Here is a 20,006-nt window from a genome sequence, read left to right on the forward strand (position 1 = left end):
ATGCACCATACAATAGGTAAACGATGGAGGAGTTGTATTATTTCATCATTGGCTAGCTGAAACCCATCACGTTTGCTTGGCTAATGTTCTTGGCAAGGCTCCCAACGCAGGACTCTTGTGGGTTGGGGAGGGGGCTGCCACAAAGACAACACTCTTTTTCTTCTCTTATTGGTGTTATAGGCAGCAGAGCCCCTCCTATTTCCATACAAAATGGCATCAAATTGAAATTGATTTTGGTAAACTTGCATAATATGTACACTATATTACTGAACCTACTGAATTAGTTCTGGAAAATCTCCTTGAAATAAGATCCCTGAGTTAGTTGGGTCAGACAGCATGGGACATGACATCTGTCTTATTCTGTCCCAGAACAAGTTGAAGTTAAAGATAGAGGTAAACGCAACCTGCTCTTTTAGGCACTTCCCCTCTGTTGACTGATTGCATTTTTGACAGTGAAAATGTGCACACTAGTGCTCCATCCACCTTTAATGACGGACTGTTGTTGTTGTTTTTTATTGCTTGAGCCTTTGTGTGGGTATCGTTATGGCTTATAGTTTGACCGTGGCATTTTGGGAGAAAATGAAAAAGCAGTATAAATGTAAATGTAAAAAGATACAGCTCGTTCTGTCTTTGAAATTGTTGGTGTGAAAAGAGCTCAACAGTGTTTTATTTAAACAAGGTCTGCTTCAACCTTGATTGACTTGCAGTAAATTGCCTGGTACGAGAGGCAAAAGGAAGTGGATAGAAAAATGGCAATCAGCACCAAATGTTTCACATATTGATTGACAAGCACCAGAGATGTGCTAGAGTAAGATAAATTGGCCAACGGGTCCCATCTTGACAGCTCCTGAGATGGGAAAATTGTTCTTGTTAATTCGCTGCTGGAACCTTGTCATTTACCGGGATATACATTTGAGTGTCTTCTAATTGTGTAAACAAAGTTTGGATATGTACATAGCATATTTCAACCGTGGATTAAAAAAAAATATATCTTCACTTTTATAAAAGTTGTAAAGGGGCTTAAGATTAAATGTGTACAAAGAGAACAAGGAGTGTGAAGCTAGCTACTTTAAAGAGCTACCTTCCCCTGAAATACAGTAAATTACTCTGCTGTCACTTGTAGAGTCCATTTTCAGAACTGTATAAGTTCACAGAAACAGTGCCATGGTGAGAGGTCTGAAACAAGATCCAAAGGTTTTCCTTGGTTAGATATTCCCATGACAACTTTTATAGTTAGTAAGGCTGTCCACCAACAATATGAAAAGATATATATGTTATATACAAATTACAAATACTGTTGTGCTAAGGTCACAAGAATCTGGGGGAGAAGGAGGAGAGAATTTTTTGTCCTTAATTTTTTAAAAAATGTATCCTGATTGCTGTTTAAAGTCTACATCTACGAATCTTATATTTTAGATTGACTTAACTAATTAATGAGGTGTTAAAAAGAAGTAATTATTATTCAGAAACAGGTGATGGTATGACATCTCAGCTAAAAACTTCTCATTATAGTTTATATTTTTGTAGCTGTGGAGGTGGAATCAATATTTGTTTCAGTGGCTTTTAAGAGCATACTAATTCTTATGGTTCAGCTTTAAACCTCTTTAAACGAAGCAAACTGTTCTAGGCAGTTGTGCTCTAAGCATTTCTAAGAGCTCCATTCCAGTTCATATAGCACTGTAGCTTCAAGCTACTTCATATGGTGGCATCCTGTCAAAACATGATAATCTGTCTGCAGGTACTCACTGCATGCATCAGACAACTTTATTCACCTTACCACACAAAAGTCATGTGTGAAGTGGCATGGAGAAAATCGCCTGAATGCATATGTATATAGAGCAAGTCACAAATAATGATAGCCAGTTTATGGAGTATCACATGTGGGAGCTGTCATTATTCACAAATACTCTTATAGGAAAAGACTGCAGACTGGTAATAGGTTCCCAATTTCTGAACCACAGTTTGATATGTTAAGCATGATTAAGAAATCAAAAGTGCCACATACTTCTAGCATATACCACTGCTTTCCGCCAACTCACTCCCCTCTCTGCAGTCCCCACTGTTTCCTAACATTCCCAGGAACAGATTTTCAGGGAGCTACAGGAGAAGGGGGAAAGTATTCCATGAACTCTGTTCTTTTCGTTGAAGGAAAATTATGACCCAAGCCAATATGTAAAAGATTCGTTAACATAAGAGGCTTTCTGTAGTAGCTGGTTTTGTGTGTATTCAAATGGAGTCAGGTATGGCAAATGCAAACAGCCTGGATCAAGACGAGAGAGAGAGAGAGAGAGAGAAACAACTGAATTGTGCTGCTGTGATGCTCTCAGTATATGTTATATATCTTTGAAATTGTTTAAATAAGTACATTTCCCAAAACCTTAATTCAGGGCATGCCTTATGCTGATGTTTAAAGATGGTAAAGAGTTAACACCTAGTCTTGGGTATTTTAGTTGGATTTCAAATTAGTCTGTCTGTGACATTGACATAGTCTAGCTTGAGAAATGCTAAATTGTTACAGCTCTGAATATTCTCATTTTACTTTCAAAAAGTGTGATCTTTCCCACCTACTCCTAACTCTAGCTGCTTGAATCACTAATTATTGCTATGATTTCAAAGGATTCTTCATGCAGTGCATAAAATAATGAAAGAACGGTATGTTTCATGGAAACTTTCATCTTGGAAAATGATTGCTTTGAGAATGTTTCAATTTGTAGGCTGTTCATTCTAAAGTATCAATAAATCAATAGCAAATATAAAATATCTGCTTAAACTTATATTAAAATTAGTCTAAAACAGCTGAAACATAGCAGATGCTATAATTCCCTGCTCCCCAATACTCAGTTAGTTTCACTCATAAAAGTCAGTTTACAACACTAGCTCAGGATGTGCCAAATTTTGCAATTTTCATTGTTGGCTGGGTGGTGGTGGGATTGCCAAGGCTTTTCTGAGACAGCCACCATATAACCTCTCCATGTATCCTCGCTCCACGCACATTGCACACACTGAGAGCCAGTGTGGTGTAGTGGTTAAGAGCGGTAGTCACGTAATCTGGGGAACCGGGTTCGCGTCTCCGCTCCTCCACATGCAGCTGCTGGGTGGCCTTGGGCTAGTCACACGTCTCTGAAGTCTCTCAGCCCCACTCACCTCACAGAGTGTTTGTTGTGGGGGAGGAAGGGAAAGGAGATTGTTAGCCGCTTTGAGATTCCTTAAAGGGAGTGAAAGGTGGTATATCAAGTCCAAACTCTTCTTCATCACCATCATCATCATCATCGGTGGTCTTTTTAAATTTTTTTATTTATTGTAAATCACAGCAGTCACAGCAAGACAAAAAGAGAGAAGACATTATTTTTAGTGATGGTGGATCCCCTGTCTTGTGCCTGTTTAAATGGGATTAATTTGAATAACATCTAATCTTTTAAAAAAATATTTATATATCACCCTTCGTGAAAAATTGATTTCAGGGTGAGTCATAATAATATGATTTCTTTAAAACAAGCACTTATAAATTATCTTAAAGCAGCATTAGAGCACAACTTAATTGTAAGCTTTCCCAGAGTTGCTGAAGGTGGTGCAACACTTTAGGGTCTCTGATCTATATGGGATGGGACTGTGTCCTTATACATTCATTTTGTCAAAATGTTTTCTTTCAATTTTATATCATAATCAATCATAATTTGATTTTAGATCCTAAATTAGTGCTTCTGTGGCTGGTGTTAAATTACTGCTTTGAACCCTGGGGTTCCATCTCATACTCTAGTCTCTTTTCTCTTAGCTGCTGCCAGGCTGGAGATAGCTGTCATGTGGAAAACAGGAAAATTCTTACTTTGCCTTCCTGGTATGCATGTGTATGGGAAATAGCACTTTCTGAACGCTTGATGCAACACAGAAGACTTATTAATGGACAGGCAAAGAGAGAGAGATTTTTAGGCACGTGTTCTTTGTTTATTGATCACATCAATAAGTCAGCACAGTTATTTCATAATAACTGCATCTCTATGAAGAGGACTAATTAGCTGGCCTATCATATATGTACTTGGTTGTTACTTTTTGTAACTGACAATCTAATAATATGTACTCCATGTGTTGTTTTTGTTTTTATGTTATGTTTATGGCAAACATGTTGCTCCTGGTAATGCCACAAGCAATGTAATGGTTTTGAGGCTTCCTTGCAATCTTCACCCTCCTGAAAGCCCACCTGCCATCTTATTTTCTCTAACTTACTGAGGAAATGTGAGGACAGAGGGCTCTTGGTGCTGCTGTGCAAGAACTTCCAGGAATGCTGGGGACCATGTAGTGTAGTTTCTCTCTGTAAAAACTCTGTAAAGTTCATGCCAGCATATGCATTATTATTCCTTACTGCTTCCATATGAGGGCATGTGTGCTGTGTCCTTTGTGATAGGCTAGTGCAGACTTCATCACATGAAATGTACATTTGACTGGCATTACTGGCAAGGCAAAGTGTTTGGAATTTGTCCATGCAACAAAAAATGTCCCTTGACAGAAATTATTTTAATCTGATATGAATTTCCTACATAAAACTCCATTAAGTGAACTAATATAGGGAGAACAAAAATGATTATTTAAAAGCAGACATATATATGTATGTAATGTATAAAAAAGAAGCTGGGAGATTCATGAGGTTTACAACTCAGTTCTGTGCAGTTACTCAGAGGTAAGTCCCACTGTGTTCAATGGGATTGCAACTTTAAAATGTGAAGGGATAGGTGGCAGAAGCCAAGGCATGTTCGCACATCTGTTTCTTATTGAGAAAAAATAAAATCTTCAATCAACCCTTGCCATCTTGAACATCGGATTTTCATTCACCTTATACAAACTGATCGCTCTATGTAGTGTCTTTAAAAAAGGCCATGAGAGTGAGAATAATACTACATAATTGACATTTAGGATGAAAAGAGATTAATACTAGAAATAAATGGCTGTGATATGTTTTCCAGTCATCATAACAACATAGACCTTGTTAAAGTGTGGGTTTGCTGAAGTTGAAAGCCCAAGTCATTATATTCTCATCTTGTTAAAAAATCTGATGGCCCTTTCTTTTTTAGTTAAAGAAGGATAAATAATATAAACAATTTACAACTAAAAGATGTAAAGGTTTTGCAGCTGCTGAATGTCTTTTGGGAGATTAGATTCTATAATGAGAAGATATAACCCTCATTTTACAAAATCTGTTGCTGTCTTGGGAAAAAACATCACTGAATAAGATTAGAAAATTCTTTTCGTTCTTGAAACCATTACAGTTGCAGTCTGATTACTTGGCATATGCTTAATGATATCTTCATAGCTGAGAAGCAATAATTTGTTAAAGTTAAAAGAAATAAGTGAGAGTCCAAGTGAGAAAGCTCATATTTAATTATACATATTTATTGTTAGATATATGTGACTTTATCTAACACAGTAGATTCAGTTTTCACAAACATGCGCCTATGGTTGTCCCATAAAAAAACAAACCACTTTGGGATGATAACTATCTTAGGGGCAAACTAGATATGGCATGAACATTTTGTAAATAGGGTGCCTTGTGATATATTTTTAAAAAGCAAAGCAGCTATGGACTCCCAGATTCAGATGACAAGTGTAGCTCCAGGAAGCGGGGCTTTAACTCTTTCCAAATGCTTTCTCCAGGGTGGAAACCACCAGCCAAAGCTGCTAATTTTGCTTAGGGCAGTTTATGGTAGGGTTGGCATATTTCCGGGCGTATCCAGAACACTGCGATCGGAAACAGTGTCTAGGTGTAAATTGCTATAAATGCCCAGGAAAATCCGGCAGTGTTGTTTGTTTTTGTGAACAACTCTGGGCAAAAAAAAAACAAAAAACAAGCAAAAAGCAAAACAAGCTCAACAACTTTTCTTTCTGGATTTTCACTGTTTGAAATATGGCAACCCTAGCTTATTGGAATGACTACAATTTGTAATTTATATTGGGAACTCTTGTGGCTGGAAGATCCTATTCACAGATGTCCTGCATTGCGGCTAATTTGGCCCTTACAGAACATAATTTTTGTGAGATTTGGATTTCAGATGAGGAAAATGCAATAGCTACTATCTAACTTGTAATGCTCCAGATGTTGCTGTACTAAAGCGACCATCATCCCTGACTGTTAGCCATGCTGGCTTGAACTGATGGGAGTTGGAGTCAATTAACATCTGGAGGGTCCAGGCTCTCCGTCCTTGCTATACATGGTATAATAAGGCAATAGGATTTTTGGATCCCAGGCAAGCTGTTTAATTTTACTGGGCCTTGAGAACACAGGCAGACATCATATGAAGAAAAATATACTGCATTATAAAAACAACTTCTGAATGTCCTTGATGGTGTTTAACCATGTTTTACTTTCAGTAGCCTGTAACTTGAGTAGCCGTATTGAAATTAATGGACTTAACTTAGTCATGTTCATTAATTTCAGTGGATCTACTTTCAGTAAACCTTAGCTGACTATCACCCACAGTCTTGGGAACTTGGTGTTAGTATATTTAGTATATTTAGTATATTTAGTATATTTAGTATATTTAGTATATTTACAATTAGAAAATTCTTTCTGTCATAAAATAAAAATGAAGACACGATTGGCAAACTATAGAGCAGAATATTTTGCTCCCTTAATTGTGATTTTCTAAGGAAAGCTGGAAAGGGAAGGAGTACTGTTTAAACATGTACAAAATAAAATTTGAACATATGTACTGTTTTCTGATTCTGATTCCTTTTTTAAAATACTGAGCAGTCCCCAAATAGACAATCACTTTTGTGTTTATCTGAAATGTGACTAATTGCAAAGTGGTTTCTTAGTAGCAGAATCAGCAGCAGAGTTCAGGTGCCTCATTCTGGGCATTGTGTAGGCAGAACAAACCATTAGCTGTCAGTCTGATGTCTTTGATCTGTCATGCTGTAGTCAGCAGTTGTAGTGCAACCCTCTGCCCATTGGAATCTGGCGATTTGAGAAAATAAAGTCCTGTGTGGCCTGAAATAAAGTCCTATGTGGCTCCTCTGCCTGAGCAATTTGTCTCACAATGCAGTTACTGAACCACCTTCCTGCCTCCCAGCCACCACCTGACAAAGAGCCTACTGAATGTGCTGTAATATATCTTTCAATGTGCATTATTGTGTCCCACATTACTATCCATTTTACACCATTCTGGCATATTTAACAATATTTTCCACTCTTTAAAATTACATTAATATTGCTGACAGCATAGATGCTTCAATTAGGCTGTCTTTGAATAGGAGCCAGAGTCTTCCCCCCCCCCCCCCCGCTTTTTTGTCCCTTTTTCAGATTCATGTGAAAGGAGAAGTTGACATTTTTCATTAGAATGAGAGCTTAGATAATATTTTAATGTGGTTTTCTGTTTATATTGCTACCTTTGCATTTTCTTAGGAAAGGCAGGATGCAACTTCTTTCAGGCTCTTCTATTTATTGGACTGCTCTGAAATGCATAAATACTTCCTGACTGCTCTGAATGAGGATTTTTCTGCTATGCTAATGAGTACAAATAAGAAAATGCATCCAAATGTGGCTAGGTTAGCCGTCATGTTATTTTAGCAACGAAGTGGGTGCAATTAACTTGAAGTGCCACAATGTGTAGTGTCAGAGATCTTCAGTGGGCGATTTTTAAATTCACCACAACAAAGAACATCACAATCATTTTTCCTCACTTCCATATGGTGCCACAGAAATGAGAACTAAAAGTTTGTGGCCTTTTGATACTATTTCTCGAGAAACTACTCATTAGTCCAATAGCGGGTATCTGATTGATTCTTTAGTTCTGTCACATGACTGACAGAACTGTAGAACTGCAGCTTGCCTCGCAAAATGATCTTGGGTTTTGGCACACACTTCAGAAGTCAGAGAGTTTGTATCTTTGCCTCTGGTTGATGATAGAACACGGTGTGCAGCTAAAATGACTTGCATCATACGTAACTTGAATTTATATCTTTCTGTAAGTTCAGCTTTTTTCCTATAAGATCAGCTGAAAATGCCCTATTGTTGGTATCCTCTTTGTGCCAAGGCTTGGCTTGTTGTTGTTGTTGTTTAGTCGTTTAGTCGTGTCCGACGCTTCGTGACCCCATGGACCAGAGCACGCCAGGCACTCCTGTCTTCCACTGCCTCCCGCAGTTTGGTGAGACTCATGCTGGTAGCTTCGAGAACACTGTCCAACCATCTCGTCCTCTGTCGTCCCCTTCTCCTTGTGCCCTCAATCTTTCACAACACCAGGGTCTTTTCCAGGGAGTCTTCTCTTCTCATGAGGTGGCCAAAGTATTGGAGCCTCAGCTTCACGATCTGTCCTTCCAGTGAGCACTCAGGGCTGATTTCCTTCAGAATGAAGAGGTTTGATCTTCTTGCAGTCATGGGACACTCAAGAGTCTCCTCCAACACCATAATTCAAAAGCATCAATTCTTTGGCGATCAGCCTTCTTTATGGTCCAGCTCTAAGGCTTGGCTTAGCATGTCGTATAAACCCAAGATTTTAGTTAAGCTTTCTCCTCAACATGCTAAGCCAAACATTTATTTAGCTGCCAAGCTGTGCTGAGCTAAAATGACTGGGAAGGAGCAAAGCAGCTGAAACTTACTTCCTGGAACCTAGCTTGTTCACACTAAGCCTTGGTTTGTTTTAGCATTATATGAGAAGGCAGCCAGTCTGTATGTATGTGAGAAAGCTTTCTCTCAAAGATATATATCCAGCATTTTTGTAGGATACAGACCATGTGGACAGAGGCTATGCACCTCTGTGATGCAGGTACAGTCCAAATGAGGTGGTCAGAGCCTGCCACCATCACACAGCTGCATGTTCCAAACAAACAAAGAACAGGTTGAGAGAGATCTGAGAGCCTGTAAAAATGTTTTACTTTTTGATCTGAGCTGGAGAAAAATTAAAGATCTTGGCATTTGGGCTAGCTTTCCACAAACCAAGGATTTTTTCCCCTTCACAGAGACTCCTGCTGGAGTATGGGGGTCAGACAGCAATTTTTTAAATTTTTGTCAATCTCCCGTTCCACCTGCAGCCCCTTCTGCCATCTCTCAAGATGCTTCAGAAGGTCCCAGAACAGATATTTGAGGGAGAAAATGACTATCAAGTAAAGGCAAAATTGGGAAAATGTAATGCAGTGCTATCGCCAGTGGAAGCTTAGTTAGGATGTAAGCCGAGGCCTTCATTTGATGCACACTTTTATGAATCCCCAAAGTTGTTATTTGAGCAAGTGCAAATGATTTTTTTCCCTAGCCACTCAACTAGAGTTTCTGACATGAGAATTACACCCTTTGTGGCTTTTATTTTAAACTGCTGCAGTACATTTCCACAACTTTAAAGAGACGAGGAGGGGCAGATAACAGAGGACCACCTGAATTTTACATATTAGTTTAAATTAACTATCTAATTATTTGGCCACATGCTTCTAGGCATATGGAATATTCCAGTGACATATACCATAAGGATAAATGCATGAAACCTTTGTTTTAAGATCATGTACTTTATTAAAATATGGACACAATATCAGCTATCTTTTCGCTGGAAGGAATTCTCATATCTTGTCAAATGTATTTAAATAGGATTTCAACCCTTTCACATGCAAAAAAAAAAGTAATTAGTCTTCATCTTCATTGTACAAAATGGGTCAAAAATGCACAAAATGGGGAATCTCATTAGACTCAAGCATTTACTATTTGTCCTACAGTGTACAGTATATACTGTTTTGACTAGCCTGTATATAGATGCCACCTTGACTTTCACATCTGTAGGCAGATTGTTGCCACAAGCATATCTTCTCCTGAACTACAGTAAAAGCAATGTAGCAAGTGAAGGACTGTGACTACTGCATACATAAATATGTCCACATGCTTCTGATGAAGAAGGTTGGGAGGCTCTTACTTTTCTTTCCACCAGTTGAAACTGCCTTCTGAATATGCAGAAGAGGGATTCATGCCAGAATACACATTTTTCTAATATGAGTTCTCTCCTACTCTTTTAAATGTAAATATTAAGTATACAATAGTAGATATAAATTTGTAAACAATTAGCTCCAAATTGCTGAGGGTCAAACAACATGTTGTGCAGGCGTTTATAATATAATCTCCTGATATTTCACTTTCACTTTCAACTGCAGGTGTTCCCTAATTGGATTGGGGCAGCAGCAAATGGGAGAGGATATTTACCACTTTCTCCCTGTTTTTCTGATCTAAATGCTCCCCTTCCCCAAATACGTGACTCAGGAAAGCATACAGTTACACAAGGTGCTTTTTCCCTGTTTCCCCCCGTGATAAATTCTGAGCTGGAATTTCATTAAATTACAGGTTAAATAAATTCTAAGACTCATAATTAACCTGTAAGATATGGTAACCTTTAATTTTATAACATGAGAGAGCTATCACTTGAAACCTGTGATGTGAAAATGCTGGGTAAACATCACCTTATGGTGATTTTAGCACATCAGAAGTGGTCATGGGAATTGACTCTCATGTAGGCCTGCAGAAGCTAACTTGCATATTATCCTGCTCTATTTGCTCTCCAAGAGTGAGGAAGTTGTTTTCTTTCCTGGATGCCTGAGCAATAAGAGTATGCATGGTGTACTGCACATACCCAGGCTTTTCTTATGCTCTCATTTTTCTCAATAAGTCAGGGTTACTGATTTCCCATGATGGTCCTTGTGAGACTCCAAAGCAAGACTGTTCATGGGTTGTCATGCTTCTGAAGTATTTCTTAATTTTAACAGTCATCACTCTGTGACAAAGACATTTTGAAGCCTAATGGCCAAGCCATCTACAGGATTGTAGATATAAGACTGATTCTTACTAGTGGCTGTTTCCTCCTCACTGATACAGAGGTAGTAAAAGCTGTCAAACATAGGGGACTCTCGTGTAATTTGAGCTTCAGTTACTGGCATGCCAGGAGATGGGCTTGTACTTAATGATAGTACCACTCCATGCATTAGTGAGCTTGATCCCTTGCTATTCTCAATATATTTCTAATTGCTTGTAGAAATGGGACAAGTATTGAACGGGGAAATTTGAAATGCAAACTTCCCCCACTTGTAAAGCGTAGTCCAAATTGAAAGGAGGTCCAGCCCTTTTCAAGCTGGGTCTGAATCAAATTGGAGTTGGCACTCTTCTTCTACCGCTGTCTTATTCCCTCTGCGAACTAGGGGCTGATGAAGTGGTTGCCTCAGGCAACAGATCTGGGCCCAAGGAGCATGTCCTTCACTGCCATGTCATGGGCCTGCCACACTCCCATGTCACTCCTCCTCCATGCCCTGCAGCTGCCGCAGTCACCTCCACCTCCACTTCAGCTGTGCTCCTGCTGTGGGGGGATAGTAGCTGTGTGGCTTGCCTGCAGGAAGAGGGGTGTGTGGTGGCAGCATGGTGCACCCTCAGTGGAAATGAAGGAAGCAGGAGCATGGTACCATGCACACCCATGGAGAAGGAGTAGGTGTGGCAGCAAGTTTTTTTTTTGTCTCAGGTGGCAAAATGTCTTGGGTCAGCCCTGCTGCCAATGTACCACACCTTCTCCCAGAAAAAAGGGCTTACTTTGTGAAAGATAATGGACAGCATTTAGCATAATCATAATAATATTGTATACTGTCCTTCATCCACAGATCTCAATATAAAATGCTAGTTCACATTGTCATATGTGTGTGCTCACACTCATTATCTTGGGCAAAGGGATAGTACAGGAAACAAAGTTTTCCAGCTGACACAAAAGGCCAATGGCGACTCTTCTTGGCTTTTTCTTACTTATATTGTATATCATTCCCTGTCATGGATCCGGAGAGGAAACGATGCTGTGCTCTTCACCATTTCTTATCCCAAATCATATTCAAGATAAGGCATTTCTGTTTGGGAATGGTGGGGACTGGGTGTCAACTTGAATTAAATATTGCAGAGGCCCAGGTAAGCCCCACCCTGCATAACTGATCACATGACATGGTGGACACACACCTTTTGAATGGCAATGCCCATCAACTTTGTGGGTGCCAGCCTCCTCAAAAAAATAATTGCGGGTACCAAAGCCCCCATGGCCCCTAGGAGTCGGCTCCTATGGGTGGGAACTAGCAAGAAGCAGGGCAAGGAGGAATGTGGTGGCTGCTAAATGGGACTTTTCAAGTGTTCATATGAAATGCTTGAAAAGTGCATTAATTTTTCCTCCACAAATGTGTTTGGGAACTTTTCCTACTCTCCCTTTTGTGTGTGTGCACGAAAAGCTCAGAGATCGGGTACACAACTCTACTCTTGGCCAGCTCACTACAACTTTTTACAGTGCAGCAATCATATATCATTTCTAAGGTTGACTACAATTTGGATGATGAAACTTGTCTCACATTATACAATAGTATAATAGCTACTAATTTGAAGTAAAACAGGATTGGTTTATGGCCTGTGCCTGTTCTCTTATTTGCTCTGAGTTTGTGTGTGTGTTTGAAGAAGTTACCTTATTTTATTTTGTTTTTATTTCTTTCTGGTATTTGCATAGTTCTGTAAACATTTACTAATATGTCACTGAAAAATATTTACAAATATTGGGAAACAACTTTATGACTTTGTGATTTTACAGAAATCTTTACTAATCATGGTAACAATAAATACTTTAATAATTGTGCTAAAGATAAAATTCAAAATGATGGAATGTATTATGAGTATTATCTGTTCTGTACTTTTGCAGTATGTGCAGTATGTTTCATATATATCAAATGATTAGGGCTGCAGAATTTATTTAAAAAGATTGTATTTAATTATGATGACCCGCATATCACTTTTAAAAAGAATTTTACCACTTCTTCTTAAATATGGTCAAGCTGAGCTCATGCTAGAAAACACACACATATGGCTGAGCATATGTGGATTACAAAATATGAAGCTCCTTCCTGTTTTTCCTTATATTTCACATGTGGTGTTTAAACACAGTCAGAATGTGTGAGAATTTCTCATATACAGGATATTTTTTCCCATGCAAGGTGTGTCAAATATAATTCTTGATGCTTGAGTCATTTTGTTGGAAAGAGAACCACAATAAATCTGAATCTGTATATTAATTTTCTCTGACATACAGTGTAATATTTCACAAGGATATACATGTCATGGGTTTATGACAACAACTTTGGTCAAGGCTGCCCTTGAGACTGACCCAGAAACTCCAGCGGGTGCAGAATGCCGCAGCGAGACTCCTTACGGGGTCTTCGCTGCGAGATCACATTCATCCGGTGCTATACCAGCTGCACTGGCTCCCGGTGGAGTACAGGATCAGGTTTAAGGTGCTGGTTTTAACCTTTAAAGCCCTATACGGCCTAGGACCCTCGTACCTACGGGACCGCCTCTCCTGGTATGCCCCACAGAGGAACTTACGGTCTTCAAATAAAAACATCTTGAAGGTCCCAGGCCACAGAGAGGTTAGGCTGGCCTCAACTAGAGCCAGAGCTTTTTCGACTGCGGCTCCAACCTGGTGGAATGCCCTGTCGCAAGAGACAAGGGCCCTGCAGGACTTGACATCTTTTCGCAGGGCCTGTAAGACAGAGCTGTTCCACCAGGCCTTTGGTCAGGGCGCAGCCTGACTCCCTCCTTTGGCAATCTCTACAAAGCTTTAGTCTATGGTTGCCATCAATTTGTATTTTAATTAATTTTTAGAATGTATTTATAATGTTGTACTGTTTTAGTGTTGTTAGCCGCCCTGAGCCCGGCTTCGGCTGGGGAGGGCGGGATATAAATAAAATTTATTATTATTATTATTATTATTATCACCAGTAAACACATCTCTTAGATAAGGTTAGGAAAAAGAGTTATTGGTACTGAAAAAGTGTTGGGCTGCTTTTGTAGCAAACCTTGAAGCTTGCATTTTTTTGCTTCCATTTCACCCAAGGCAGTAATGCTTTTTAAAATGTACATACAGTTTTAACACACCCACCGTGACCTACTAGATTGTCTAAAATGCAGGCATACATTTAGTTAGGTGCTGTTGCAATTGATTAATTGCTATGAACCAATAGCTGTGGTTAGGGCCGACATCCAAAAAAGAGTGCTCCTGAAGTTTGGGAGAGGGGGAGTGGAAGCTACAATGATTTTATGAGAATGGCCATATTGCTGTGAAATTACAGAATGTTTGGTGCACAGCAGTTAGGAGAAATGTCACTGTCAGCCATGATGATCTACATGATGGTGATGCCAGGTGCTGATGCCAGGCCTCTTTCTAAGTTTCAACTTGCACTGCAGGGGTGGGGGCACAATCCACCCTATGGCTGTGGCTTGGAAGTGTCTCCTACTGATAATGCACCATGGGGTCTTCCAAAGTACAATTCCTGCTTTAGAAGCCTGCTCTGATGTTGATTGTTTTAGTGATGCAAATATCTGTGATTCTTCAAATCTGTCATTTCACACAGTCTGTTTTGAGAATGAAAGGGGAGGAGGGCAAAATCCCCATGTCCATGTTGCTTGAGATTTACATTTCTCAACAGTATATAAATCAGCCTTTAGTACTGGATAAATAAGTATCATTAACTTCGATGATACTGTATCTGCAAGCCTTAGATTTCAGATAACCCCCTTTCTATATTTTACTGCATGATTATAACTAGTTGTATAAACCATAGTTGAAAATAACTACTGTAAAATCCCATTTCTCTAACATTTGTAGCTAATTCATATATGCAGCAGAGCTTTGTATGCCTCACTGACCTTGGCAGCAATACAGAGGTCACATTTCCACATGGTTAAGCTACTCCTGAACAATTTCTCCATCTCACCAGACACAAACCATTTTTACTCCTCCCAAAAATCAGTCAAGCAGCAGGTCTTCTCTAATTTCTTTTTCCCTGACAAGGATGATGAATATGTGCAATGCAAAGAATCTCCTGCCATCTATCCTTCCATGTTTGAAGTGCTAAAGCAAGAAAGAAGCTTGGGCATTTAGGTGCTTCAGTCATTAGGAATTGTAATTGCAGAGAATTGTCCTGACCCTAGGCAAGCAACTCTGTTGAGTCAGCATTTAATGCTGAGGCCTTAAAACATGTATTCCTGCACTAAGTTCTGTTGGATGGGTGGATTGGTGTGGTGAGCTGGAAAAATAAAATAGAGAAGGGTGCATATAGAAGGATGTTTTCCTCTGTTGTGCATTGATGGGTTTCTATATGGAAGATAGAAGCAGTTAGAAATATGATGTACAATTCTGATTAAACCAAAGAATGTTTTGGCTTAACTTAATTCTAATTTGTCAACCATACCTTTTCAGCAGCAAAATACAATATATACATTATTTTCATTCTGGTACCTGTTTGCACAATTTACAACCACAATTCAATACATTCTCTATTATGTGGATATACAGATTTTTTGAAAGCCAATCACGTACAGCCACAAAGTTACATAAATACCCTGCGGGTAAGATAGTGTTTAAACAAATTTCCAGGGGAAACAGACCCACAGAATGACTTTCTCAAGTGCCTTGGAGATTGTGCTATGAAAGCACTTCACTGAGGGCACACACTGTGTTCTGGAATGTAACCATGAAGACTATGCTCTGGGTAGGTTGTATGTATAGGGTGGAATGTGCTGGTGTGTACAACATATTAATCCATTTCAAAATCATGATTATGTTGGAATGCAATTTGCTTTGGCAAATTAAAATTCATGTGCTTATGTGTGGAACTCTGACACAGATTTAAAATAAACATTCCAAGATGGGACAGGTGCCACCTGAGTCTACAAAAAAGGACAGCTAATTTTATTAGGACTGCTATACATAAGCCTGGGAGTTTACCTTTCCTTGATGGTGCCATAATACTCCTGAAAGATCAAACTCTCCAAAGAACATGTTACACTTATTTTTGCTCATTTGCATTGGCTATCAAATTATTTCTGGACCCAATTCCAGTGTAGTATTATGTTCAGTGTTTTAAAGATTCTGCCCTGCATAACTGAAGACCATCTTTCCACATAGTTTAATCTTCTAAGGTTAATAGAGCAGCCTTCCATCCATTTCCCTTCCCTTTCAGACTTAGAGGAGGTTCTTATTGGTTGTTACACAAACCCTTCTGGAACCGGCAAAACCCACTTCACAACACCTGTACAACACCTTGTACACCTTGCAGGATAATTAAAACTAGAGATGGGCAAGCTGTCTTCAGACACATTGGATTAATTTGGCAACAAGCTGAATTCTTCGTCCAAAATTGGAGAGAACTCTGATCATTTTTCTGAGCTAGGAATGCCCCGTGTTCCACCAGCCATACCTGTTCCCAAATAACCTTTGTTTCAGTGCCCATCCAGTACATCCCCATTTCCATTACTTGCCTATTAAGTGACAGCTGGCAGGAAACATAATGGCGGTGCACAGGAAGAGAATTCCTTCCTTCCTTCTTTGTCCCACAGCATGATGAGTGGCAGTAGTTGAAAGGGATTCATGGGAGATGTTCTTGAAAGAGCTACTTCAATTACTATTCTGTGGGGGGGGGGGCAACAAGAGGGAAGGACAGAAGGAAGTAGGAGAAAACTCATTCCTCTCTGCATGTTAAAACACATGCCACTTCTGCTTGCCAAGTAAGGGAAGAAGGAGTGTTTTTTGGGAGAATGGGGATTATGGTAACAGGGAGAGCTCCCAAGGATATGGGAAGGGAAGCCAGGAATTATTTTCCAGCTCAGACTTGATCTGATACAGGGTGAAATTTCAAAAGCTGTCGTCTGGTTTCAGGCAGGTTTTTACAAACCCTCAACGTTTTTCTTTGAGTCTGACTTGAGAGAATGTTACCAGCACTCTAGTTAGAATTTGGGTTGCTATTTGAGAGAGATTTTCCTGGGACTACTTAGCTAGTTTAGCATTGCTGCTGATACTGAGTTAGGATGCATTTCTCATTTATGTTATGAAACTAAAATGGGTTTTGTTTTTTTGCTTTTGTATTCATTTTATTGTGCAATGCTTTGTAGATTGTGTGTGTAATGCTGTAGTAGTTGTAGTAGTAGCAGCAGCAGGAGTCAAAATAATTTATTGCCTGAATTTACAAAAATGGAGCAACATCTGCAATGGCTTACTGAGGTGTGCATTACTGGTACTTATGAGGGATATTTTTATAATCCTGTTGCCTTTCACTCCCATCTCTCAGTGAATGGAGGCTTCAATATGAAGCTTTTTTGTGAATAATGCTTTTGTTTTTTAAACGGGCTTGAATGTGTCAGTCAAGTTTTCTGAGTCCAGTTCATATCATTTTTCTTTACAACATTCAGAAACCCTGGTTCAGCAGAGCAGAAAACAACAGAGGGAGGAGTGCTGTTTTCTTTTAGGTACTGAAAATAACTGGCTTACAAAATGCTTCCAAGTGGGATTTTTATTCTGTGATTGTGGATCTGATGCTAGATCAATTGGTGGGTATAGAAAACTGCTTGTTCCCTCTAAAACAAATTATTGGCATTAAAACTTTCTTATATTAAAAAAATTAGTGATGAGGGGTTTTTAAGTGTGTGTGTTCAGTGCTGTTTTACAAATAGGTTTTATTTTCATTCATCTAGCATCGGTTCATATAGCCTGATACAGGCTGATGCTGTGAAGACATTATCAGGAGAGGCCAATCCCCTTTCTTGGAATGCCTTGTCAACACAGCTGATCATACCGTCTTGAATATGATGCAAAGGGGAGAGTCAATACCAATTGACAATGGGTATTTTGATTCAGCCCCAGCTGTAATCATATGTGGTAACAAACAATTTCAGTGTTACTGTTTGTGGTTTCTTTCATTACATTCATTGCTGAACTTTGATCCCTCTGTCCTCTTTCCCAGGTCGTCCCATTCCACCTACATCCTCGTCTAGCCTTCTCCCATCCGCTCAGCTGCCCAGTTCCCATAATCCACCACCAGTTAGCTGCCAGATGCCCTTGCTAGACAGCAATACTTCCCATCAAATCATGGATACCAACCCTGATGAGGAGTTCTCCCCAAATTCATACCTGCTAAGAGCATGCTCAGGGCCACAGCAGACTTCCAGCAGTGGTAAGGAAACGCTATACATGTGGCATTTGATTATAAAATTATTAGCTCAAATGAGCAATTTCTAGTTGTCATGAAAACAGTGACTCAAGCATGAACGTTGTGAGAAATGGGCAAATATTTGTAACTGTGAAAAACTGGAGGTTTTGAATGCTTTATTAGATTAATGTTTTATATCTTGATAGATGAATATTCATTTGATATCTCATTGACAAAGTTTTATTTGGGAGTGTTTCCTTTGAATTAGTAGTTATCTATATGAAACTGAAACCATTAATGTGCCTTATTAACTGATGGAAATCTTCATCTATGGTTTGTACTTGTTTGTAGGAAAAATATAACCGATAGGGTTTTCACTGCTTTGCATTTATATAGAATAATACATTGGCTTTTAAAATGCAAAATGTTAAGCTGGCCCTGTTGTTATGTTTCACACTATCCTCATATCGGTATTAACAGCTAATCCTAACTTTCCAGTCTTCATGCAATGGTGATGCCCTTTGAAATTGACTTCTGGCTTATAAAACATTTAGATTGTATTTTTAAATGAGAAAGTAGGTTCCATTTTACATGAGAAAGTAGGTTCTGATTTGCATAACTCAGTGCTTGCTGAAGATCCTTTCACAAGTCAGAGTTCAGATGCTGTAAAAGCAATGTAGAGTACTTGGAAAAACCAGGTACAGGTGGTTTTCACACACAGGCATCAAAAATTTGGGAAACAGACTGGTAGACTGTGATTCTTCACTTCGTTTAAAGGTTAGTTTGGTTTCAATACTCATTCCAATATTCAGTATCATTTTAGATTCTGTATAAAAGTCTTTGGAGGCTCTGCCATTTCAAATTTAGACCTTTTTTACTCTTTGACCTTTTTAAAAATAAAAGTAAAGAATCTTATTATCCCAATTTTTCTATTATAGTACCATTTTAAAGTAGTGTAACATGTCTGCTTATTTATGCTATTAATATGTCACAATGCTTAATGGATGTGTAAATCCAGAACTAGTAAATAAAATACCGGTAAAACTTTTTACTTGAGTTTTTGCTTTAACACATTACAGTGAACAGTATTCTCAGCATTTATGAGCTGTAAAACTGGAGGAATGAACTTGAGTTGGAATCTGCTGTCATTTCTCTTGAGAAGGAAGCATAAGAGATCACAATTCTCTTAAGATGTCCACCATTCATGGCTGGTGAAGGACCCCCGTGTGAGAGGCAGGGATGTGTGGGAGAACAAAGGGAAGCTTGTAAGTGTGAGCTGGGAAGGTCCACCCCTTTCTGTGTGAGAGAAGCGTTAAGATCTACCTTTGAGAGAGGACTTTGCATTTCTTTTCTCTTTTTTGTTTTTGTTTTCATTTAGATTAGTATGTTTTTTATGGTGCTGTATTATGAAAAAGCGTCAATATTTTGTTAATGAAAAAAGATAGCCACCATTTATTCTAAGCATGCTTACATGGAAGTTTAAAGTTTCACCATTTGAGGTGTTGTGATAAGAAATTTGTATAATATTCTCTAGTAGTTGTCTTCTCCAATTTTAGTTATATAGATATTGATATTATATATTTAGCATTTACTGCATCCAAATTAATCATCTGAAATCATGTTCCTTGTATATTTATGTATTTTGATTTTATTATAAACCACTTCAAAATTAGTGGATAGTACACAATGCATAAATTAACTAAAACAAGTAGACAGCAAAATAGGTTTAAACATTATTATTATTAAACATTTATTTACACCCCACCTTTCTCCTTGATTAGACTCAAGGTGGCTGACGTTGCCCTAAACGTTTAAGCCAGTCTGTTTGAAGGGGGTCTGAATTCACTTTGCTCATTCACCTGCTGGTATTATAGCACATCTTGCAACCAAACCTTTAAAGTATTTCAAAAATAATTAAAAGCGCCATGCTGCTTTGTGTTTCTTCTGGCATTTTTACTTTCACACTTCCTTCCTTTTTAGAATGGAGCATGAAATAGGTCATACGCTCTAGTTATGTGCTTCTCATTTTAAAAGTAGGATAATCAGGTAATTCAACAATAATC

At 38.8% G+C, this 20,006-nt stretch overlaps 1 protein-coding gene across 18 annotated transcripts in view; it reads left to right on the forward strand.

Annotated features, from left to right (window-relative positions):
* The window catches only part of TENM2 (teneurin transmembrane protein 2), a 753,358-nt gene that overhangs the window by 476,807 nt on the left and 256,545 nt on the right, over positions 1-20,006 (forward strand). For 9 of the 18 annotated variants that reach the window (XM_028717464.2, XM_028717467.2, XM_028717466.2 and 6 more), the window contains 2 exons: positions 17,207-17,263; positions 17,758-17,967. The exons of 2 other annotated variants lie outside the window; for them this stretch is intronic. In XM_028717464.2, coding sequence (XP_028573297.1) covers positions 17,207-17,263; positions 17,758-17,967 — 267 coding nt within the window. The remainder of the gene's footprint in view (positions 1-17,206; positions 17,264-17,757; positions 17,968-20,006) is intronic. 7 more of the 18 variants (XM_028717468.2, XM_028717470.2, XM_028717472.2 and 4 more) reach the window with 1 other exon arrangement.

Source organism: Podarcis muralis, chromosome 2 (genome assembly GCF_964188315.1).
Source record: "Podarcis muralis chromosome 2, rPodMur119.hap1.1, whole genome shotgun sequence".
In the NCBI taxonomy this organism is placed as follows: domain Eukaryota; kingdom Metazoa; phylum Chordata; class Lepidosauria; order Squamata; family Lacertidae; genus Podarcis; species Podarcis muralis.